General features: G+C 33.0%; 1 protein-coding gene across 1 annotated transcript; it reads left to right on the top strand.

The window, feature by feature from the left end:
• The first annotated feature begins 2,190 nt into the window (after positions 1 to 2,190).
• LOC139851878 (mitochondrial Rho GTPase 1-like) lies at positions 2,191 to 7,855 on the top strand. Its single transcript, XM_071841063.1, has 14 exons — positions 2,191 to 2,505; positions 2,620 to 2,752; positions 3,393 to 3,542; positions 3,693 to 3,869; positions 4,293 to 4,544; positions 4,961 to 5,029; positions 5,136 to 5,191; positions 5,282 to 5,363; positions 5,642 to 5,853; positions 6,018 to 6,081; positions 6,411 to 6,523; positions 6,960 to 7,110; positions 7,286 to 7,474; positions 7,585 to 7,855. The coding sequence occupies exons 1-12, from the start codon at positions 2,459 to 2,461 to the stop codon at positions 7,087 to 7,089; spliced, it is 1,485 nt and encodes a 494-aa protein (XP_071697164.1). The 5' UTR covers positions 2,191 to 2,458; the 3' UTR covers positions 7,090 to 7,110; positions 7,286 to 7,474; positions 7,585 to 7,855.
• The last annotated feature ends 1,283 nt before the right edge of the window (positions 7,856 to 9,138 follow it).

Here is a 9,138-nt window from a genome sequence, read left to right as displayed (position 1 = left end):
ACTTTTTCATACTGTTTTGAATACGAAATCTCGTGGTCTACATTACATTATTGTTTACAATAAAACTATAGCTCACCAACATTCGTGTTGACGTTTTAAGCATGTTATTTCTCAGGTGCTTAGATGAAATTGCTTCCGTTGTATTAGACTGACTGTGTTAGACTTTCGCTGCATTATTAGATATGTCTCAATCATGGAACTTTTTACTTTGCATTAGTTACTCATGAACTATGGTTTTGTAATGACCTTGGTGTCACGTACTTATGTTAATGCTGTCTATTCGTAGAAACACGTTATCTTTTGTAAAACATTTGACGTTGGTAAAAAACGTTATCTTTTCATGAATACAAAACTTGTTTTAAAACAGCATGTAGTATTATACCGTGTAATGGACCTGTTGTTGATGATCCGTGCACATTGATTTTGTACGGGGCATCACATACATATATAGGGTCATCATCAAGAGGGAAACACTTTTTTGAGGGGAGATGATTTTTTTTTAATTTTGAGGTTTTTCGAAAAAAAAATTTCAGGCATCATCATTAGGTAAAAATATGAACATTTAAAAAAGACATTTTGTGATGAATGTTATTATTTAGGCGGGAAAACGATCGAAGAAATCCTATTCACAATTAATGTTATTCATGTCATCATTAAACAAAGTGATTAACGTTTGAATATTATCGTTGGAGAGTTAGCCAACAGTCACAACATCCGGGCCTGCAGCTACCTTATCCTTTTCACACATGTTCATCATCTCAAGTACATATGCTCAACATATAAATCACATATAAATCAATTGTACCATGTTTTGAACCTAAATTAACAAACTCATATAAATGACCATCATGATTAAGCTCTCTTAAACCCTTGTCTGAATATATTCTATGAATACAGTAATAAGGTTGAGCAGGTATACCACTTACACAATCTTTTATCAACTTAAAACACTATCAAACTGCATTTTTGAAAATTTACCTTGTCGATCCATCGAATCGACATTCCCATCAACATATTTGAACGGATCAGTGGAAAATGTGCCTTCATGATGAAAGTTTATAGTGAACGTCATTCTGCACATGTAACGAACGAATTAGGGTAAGAAATAGCAAGTAATCGACGAATTAAGAATCAAATCGAGTAAAATAGGAAGAAATTACTTACCTTTTTTTCAATTCATTCGTATCTATCTGAATTAGGTTTAGGTTTTGGTTTTGGTTTTGGTTTTGGTTTTGGTTGAACGTGTTCGTATATGAATAGGGTTTATGTTAGTATCCCCAATTTTTTTAGGAACTTATGTCCATTTACATGTCACGTAATTTTTAATAAAAAAATAATAAAAATGACATGTAATGTTTTTTACGGGGTAAACCGGCAATCGGTAAAAAAATGTGAACATCGGTACACTTTTTATAAGTTTGTAGATGGTAATGAGACGAAAATTAGTATATGAAGGACATTGGAACAATTGTACCAATTTTTTAACTTTAACCCTTGAATAAAAGAAAAGATTTTATTATTAAAATAAAAAATTCTTGTGCAAGATAAATCCCTGACGGCTATAAGCCAACAAATCAAAAACCTTTCTTTATAATTCTTACAAATAAGATATCAATTCAGCCCCCATATTTGTCGTCTAAAAAAATTAAGCTACCTGCGAGCCCCCAAACACTTTTTTGTTTTCCTTTTTTTTTTTTTTTCTTTCAATTTTAGGGTTAAGTTACAACTTTAATTGTGCGTCAATGGTGGGAGCTAGTTCTTCTTCTTCTTCGTCCGCCAAATCAATCCCCAACACCGGTATTCGAATCGTCGTCGCCTAACAAACAAGTGCAGTTAAAACAACCCAACATTTCCTCGACGATAGGAGGGAAATGAGATCAGGGTTGACCTTCCTCATAACTACGCTCATCACAACCCTACATTGATCCACCGAAGGAATAAAGTCATAAGACGGGGTACGTTTCGCGGGAGTTGCGTCCCCATCCTTGTCCGGTATAGGGCTTTCTATCTATAGATTAAGCCTCGACTCCGAGAAGGAGTAGACAATTGTTGTGAAAGTTTTGAGATCGGTTCCCTTAATTATCAGCATGATTATGACCGCTGCTGCCAATTTTTTTCCGACGAATGTTCCGTCGGTGCTGTCCACTGGCGGATCCAAAGTGTAAAGGAGGGGGGCGGCCGCCCCGGTGGATTTCGAAATTTGAGTGCAATTTTTTTCAGTTATTCGATTTTGTCCCCGGTGGGAATTTTTTTTGCTCCAAACACTTCATATTTTGCTGCCAAACCTCCATATTTTGCCCAAAAACCTCCAAATTTTGCTTTAAAAACTTTATATTTTGCCCCAAAACCTCTATATTTTGCCAAAATAAATTCCTACGTTTTAAAAAAAATTCGCCCCCGGTGAAATTTTTTTCTTGATCCGCCACTGGTGCTGTCACCTATTAAGTTGCCAGAAGATATGTTTCCTGACCGTGTACCTGTAACTATCATTGATACGTGTCATAGGTATTAATTCTGTTATTGAGATGCACACACTGATAGAAAATTTTTGGAATTGGAAACTTAAATTAGATGTGTTTGGTAATCAATTTATCTAATTGTTTGTAATTTGTTTTCTAGTGAAGAGGCTCTGGATGAACTTGTTGATGACCTGACTAGAGCTGATGCAGTTGTTCTTACATATGCATTTGACCAGCCTTCTTCGCTTGATGGATTGAGTACTTTTTGGCTTCCTACACTTGAACTATTAAATGTGCGTTACCTGTTATCTAAATAAATTCATATTCATATATTGTTTGTTAGAACCTTTAACTACATAAAAGTTTGATTACTGTGGATTACTTAATGCTTCTTATGTTTTTTGGCTGTTGTGTTGATGTATCTTTATTGTATGTAATGGCGATTAACCGTGATAAGCTTATCCCTTTCATGAAAATGTGTATTAGAAGGATACTGATTTTTTACTACTATATGCTTACATATGTAGATGTTTACATGCACATATACGTTGATAGTTACAAATTACTAATTACTACGTAATTTACTAATATGTATTATAAGGATGACATGATGGCTTGGTTATTTCAATTTGGTGTATCAGTGTATAGGTTTAACTTAGATGTTAACTGTTAATTATGTATGATATAATGGGAGATTTAGTTTATAAGTTCAATAGTGCGGTTAACATTACAGTATTATATAAGTTTTATTTTTTGTAGTGAGAGTTAGCATTCTTATCTATCATAAATGTTAATTCTGCTATTTATTTGTACTTAAAACTTATAATCACACTATACTGAAACAAAAGAAAACTACTTGGATAACGTAATTATTAATCGTGGTTTCAACATGCAATATTATGCAACTAATATGATCTATGGACACATGCACAGGTTAGGGTTCCTGTTATAGTATGCGGTTGTAAGTTGGATTTAATGGATGAGTGGAAAGAAATTAGCTTGGAGCAAGTGATGTCACCTATAATGCAACGGTTTCGACATATTGAAAAATGTGTTGATTGTTCAGCATACAAACATACTCAGGTAACATGCCCTTTTTATGTTCTAAGCTTTTAATTGCATAATGGTTAAAGTTGTGTGTGACATCTAGCCCAATTTTACCTTTCGTTGTTGGTATATTGTAGATATATTTACTTAATAATAATTTTCCTTTTTTCTCTTTCGCTTTTTTAGGTACAAGAGGTATTTATCTATGCTAAGAAGGCTGCGATTCATCCGACGGCCCCACTGTTTGACAAACAAGCACAAACTTTGAAACCTCGATGTGTCAGGGCTTTAAAGAGAATCTTTATTCTCTGTGATCATGATAGAGGTGGCGCTCTAAGTGATGCAGAGTTGAATTATTTACAGGTTTAGATTCGCAGTCCTATTTATCTTTCAGCACTTGATTATGCTTATGTGTTAATAGCTTACATTCGAGGTGTCAAAGTAGGCGGGTCAGGTAATGGGAAAATAATGGTAGTTTGGTTTGAAATGGGTTGGGCTGGGGTTGACATGAAAAACTTCTTCCGCATATATAGTTATCAATGGCTATAAATAATCAGTGCACCATAGATAATTTAGAAGTAAATTGGTTACTTAAAATAAGCTGTTCTCATCTGAGTTTTAAGATCCACCCAAATTGACCCATTTATATGTACATTGGTTGAAATTGACACCTCAAGTTATATGTTACAGTAACAATTTATCTGTGTATGGTTGTCTATTTTGTTCCTATACAATGGACATTTGGAGAACCTAAGCCACATTTTTCAATTATGTAATTATGAACAGGTCAAATGTTTCAATGCTCCATTGCAACTGTCAGAATTAGTCGGTGTAAAACAGGCCGTGCAAGAAAAATTGCCTGAAGGAGTGAATGAGAATGGTCTAACATTAACTGGCTTTCTTTCCCTTCACACCTTATTTATTGAAAAAGGCTGTCCAGAGAAAACATGGACTGTTTTAAGAAAGTTCGGTTACAATAATAGTATAAGGCTTCTGGATGATCAATTGTTGCCTCCATTTAAACGAACTCCCGATCAGGTTATTTTTATGTGTGCTTTTTTGCAATGATTTGGCTTGTGAGATCATATTATAGTTTAGTAATATTAAAATACTTTGCTACATTGCTACCTTTTATGTGAATTTGCTATTTCACATCTTGAATTAATAGGGTAAGTTTATTTATTTATTTATTATTATTATTATTATTATTATTATTATTATTATTATTATTATTATTATTATTATTATTATTATTATTATTACTATTACTATTACTATTACTATTACTATTACTATTACTATTACTATTACTATTACTATTACTATTACTATTACTATTACTATTACTATTACTATTACTATTACTATTACTATTACTATTATTATTATTATTATTATTATTATTATTATTATTTTTTTTTTTTTTTTTTTTTTTTTTTTTTTTTTTTTTGTAGAGTGTGGAGTTGAGAAGTGAAGCTGTGGAGTTTCTCAACAGAGTTTTTTCCTTGTCTGACATGGATGGTGTACGTGCTATTATTTTTTCACTCTTGAGATTTGATACATAATGTATATTATCTATAAATGTATAAATACTTCAAATTTTAAAAATATGCTCATTTTGTAACACAGGATGGAGCTCTTAATGCACATGAGCTTGAAGTTGTTTTTTCTACTGCACCAGAATGGTACTATAATTTGTTCAAAGTTACTTAGACCTACCATATATATATATATATATATATATATATATCTGAATTTGGTGTGTTACACTGCAGTCCTTGGAGTGAAGCTCCATATGCTAATGCAGCAGAGAAAAATGCCTTGGGAGGGTTATCCCTTGATGGATTTTTGTCTGAGGTATATACCCTTTTTAATATTACATATTAACTTCTTAATATGTTTATGTTTGATCACAGTATTCTCTTTTCTAGTTATTTGCTGTTATTTCAACAATTTAATCATGTCCATACAAACATTAATATTTTCATGGTATAAACTATGATGAAGGGAGTAATGTGACACTTCATTAGAATTGAATAATAACTACAATTGGTTGAAGATTCATATAATGTTTTATATACTTGTATCAACCGAAGTTTTTTTGGTTTTGCTGAAATCCTGTTTGTGGGATGCAGTGGGCTCTTATGACACTTTTAGATCCAGTTCTTAGTGTTGAGAACCTCATATGCATCGGATACAGGGGTGACCCGTCTTCCGCAGTGAGAGTTATTCTAAGAAGACGTGTTGTCCGGAATAAGCGACCCTCTGACCGAAATGTCTTTCATTGCTTTGTTTTTGGGCCCAAAGAATCTGGAAAAACTTCACTGTTAAATTCTTTTGTTGGAAGGTATTTCACTGAACCAGATATTTATTTATAGGTAGTTGTACCATGTGCTTCATAAGTTATACCTGGAGCAACCGGGACAATTTGTCCCATGGACTTGTTCAATGGTGTTTCATCTTATATATAATTTTATATGGCTTTTTATTATTTCACTGTTTGAACTGCAGGCCATTTTCTGAGGTTTATACACCAACCACTGAGGAGCGATATATAGTTAATATTGTACCTGATGTAAGTATATTTCATTTTGAACACTATTTAATACGGGTTGATGGGTCATGGGTTATGTTTTATCTTTAAAACTTGTCAAACCTCTAAAATAATAAAACAATAACAAAATGGGCCAAACAGTTAAAAAGTTGGCCAAAGTGTATTGTTTACATGCATAAACCTTCTAAATCAGTTTCTTTAAGTAATTAGATTATAGTAACTGAATTGGTATATTTTGCAATAATGATTGACAAAATTTACTGGACTTTTTTTGTTTGGATTTTTTTATTTTTTCTCACTAGACCTGTGTTGACACTGATTTCGCCTAATTCATTCATTCATTCATACAGGGAAGAAAGAAAACTTTAATATTACGAGAGATACCTGAAGATGAGATTGAAAAATTGCTGATTCACAAAGATGCACTGGCAGCCTGTGACTTGGCAGTTTTTGTTCATGACAGGTAACTCGACAATTGCTAGGTCATTTTATTAAGAACAAACATCTTATTTTCATATTTTATATGAACATATAGCAAAAGGGGCATGTAGGTTGGTGGGTCAAAATGGTAAGTTTTATAGGGCCGGGCCGGGTCAGGTTGACCCGATCTATGTCTGTCTGAATCTTGTAATATTGAACAGTAAATAGCTGGTGTGTCAGATATGTTTACAGAAATAGATAGTTTCCATTTGTCAGATGTTTTATACATTAGATCTACACTTGGGATACTTTAAACCTTTTTTTGACCTGTTTCCTTGATCCTTATAAGTTGGTGACCCTTTAGTGATAAAACATAAGACCCATTTGGCCATTCGTAACTAAATGGGTTGAACTTTCCATGTCTACTAAAATCATTGGTGTGATGTACTCATCTTAACTTTGTCTTTTTTTGCCTACAGTTCGAACGAGTCTTCGTGGAACCGAACAAAAGAATTGCTTGTTCAAGTTGCCTCTCATGGGGAGTCAACTGGGTACGAGGTTCCTTGCCTAATTGTCGCTGCTAAATATGACCTTCAACCATATGCTTAACTGATACAAGATTCAACTAGGGTATGCAACATAATTCAACTAAAAGTCTCTTTACTTTTTTTTTTGACAAACATAACTTTTTTGTGAACAACGAAAGCCTAATTCTTGCTCAATGATCATCCCAGATTTTTTTTATCCTCATCTACAATATTAATGAAAGACTTTTAATATGTTAAAAAAATATATTTTACTCTAGGTGAGCCACGATATGCGAATAGCGGCTCCTATACCTATTAGCACGAAATTGGGAGCCTTCAATCACGTATTTTTAAGAATCGTGAGAGCAGCACAACACCCACATTTGAGCTTTCCCGAAACAAAAGCATACAAAAGTTGAAAACAGCTTTTCAAACTTGTCAACCGTACCACCTAATGGCTGTTTCAGGTAATATTAAATTAAAAAAAAAAAAATGATGAATGTGTTCATTTTGGTCAAAAATCAATATCTTTAACGACATCTCACTTTGGTGGTTATGTATGTTTTCGTATTTGCAGTTGGAGCTGCAGCTGCAGTTGCAGTTGTCGGGTTAGCTACAAGGAAGAACGCTACAACGTTTGAAGAACTGATATGAACTGGGTTTTTTTATTTTACATATTTTTATTTTTGTTTTATTAGTTGTGTAGAGATATTCATACTTTAAGTCAACAGCAAGCGTCGATTTATTGGCGACCTTACTGTCGCTTAAAGCCTAAATTTATGTGCACGATTTAGAACCCATGGAAGTTTGATCTTACCATTTTCATGACGTCTCTTGTTTTATTTTTATTTTTATTTTTATTTTTTATATTTTTTTTTCTTTAATTTACAAAATTTTTGCAATTGATTGGCCGGTAGTTCATTCGGAAGCAATCTCTTTATCCGTCGAAGAGAGAGAGAGAGAGGATTTTCTCTACTTCTTGGAGTGTTTTCACTCTGGGTGGAGAAATGACTTTTTTTTTTTTTTTTTTTTTTATTCAAAGATAAAGGAAAATTTTTTTTACGTCTCACCTCCCTCATTCACAACACATGTAGTATTGAGTTTTGTTGTTGTTGTTGTTGTTGTTGTGTAGAGAGATATTGTGTGTGTGTGTGTGTGTGTGTGTGTGAGGTTTTGACTATTAAATTTTTTCACTTCTTTAACATGTTGCAGCAACTAAATATTAATCAAATATACATGCTCTTCACAACATAAAAGGTTGTAACAGGTGCCTCTGTTTCAAAAAGTGTTTTTCAAAACCTACTGGCTTGCTTCAAAGCAAATGTAAAAATGTTTTTTTCGAAAACTTGTCTCTAAAACATTTTGATTGGGGCTATATTTGCTTGTATGCATAAAGACAAGAGTACAAGACCCAAACTGACCCCGTGTTTATGGGCTTTAACTAGATTTTAATCAATAAGCTCATAGTGATAAGCTTCAACTAGATAAAATACCTCACATCTTAAAAATTAAACAATTAAACACTTGCAAGTTTCAAAGGGTGAAAATAACTAGAGGTTTATAAAAAATATAACCCCAGTGGCAACTATTAAAGTTTGTAATCAATTTAAGTTAAAATATAATGTGCAATGCCCTGTATGCCTTCGTCTTTTGACACATTCATTCCATATTGTGTTTCAACATGTACCTTTACTGGTAATCTTGAATTTGAGGGTAGTTGTGGAACCAACTGTGTTGCAAGAAAATCATATGTGAAATGTTTAACATCTCTAGACCAATCACACTTGTGTTTATCCTTAAATGTTACGACTTGCCATGTTTTCAAACCACTTCCGTTTGAAACATGAACTACCCACTTGCATTCCACATTACTAAGTTCTTTGGTTCTCTAAGTTTTATTGCCCTTCTCTTTATAACAATTACCAATTACATTCTTGCCTTTCTATTTATTATTACTCACATTTCCATCCACTGTTTTCATCCTTTGTTTCATCAACTTTTACAACATCTGCTCTTAACCCTCTACAAACTGCTCTAAGCCTCCTATTATCATTGTATTTAAACACAATATCCCTCTGAGTTTCAATGCATGCAACCTGATACATTCTATAGCTTCATTTTTGTCCCATAT

The sequence above is a fragment of the Rutidosis leptorrhynchoides genome, chromosome 6 (genome assembly GCF_046630445.1).
Source record: "Rutidosis leptorrhynchoides isolate AG116_Rl617_1_P2 chromosome 6, CSIRO_AGI_Rlap_v1, whole genome shotgun sequence".
Classification (NCBI taxonomy): Eukaryota; Viridiplantae; Streptophyta; class Magnoliopsida; order Asterales; family Asteraceae; genus Rutidosis; species Rutidosis leptorrhynchoides.
This window is presented reverse-complemented; position numbering and strand designations above follow the sequence as displayed.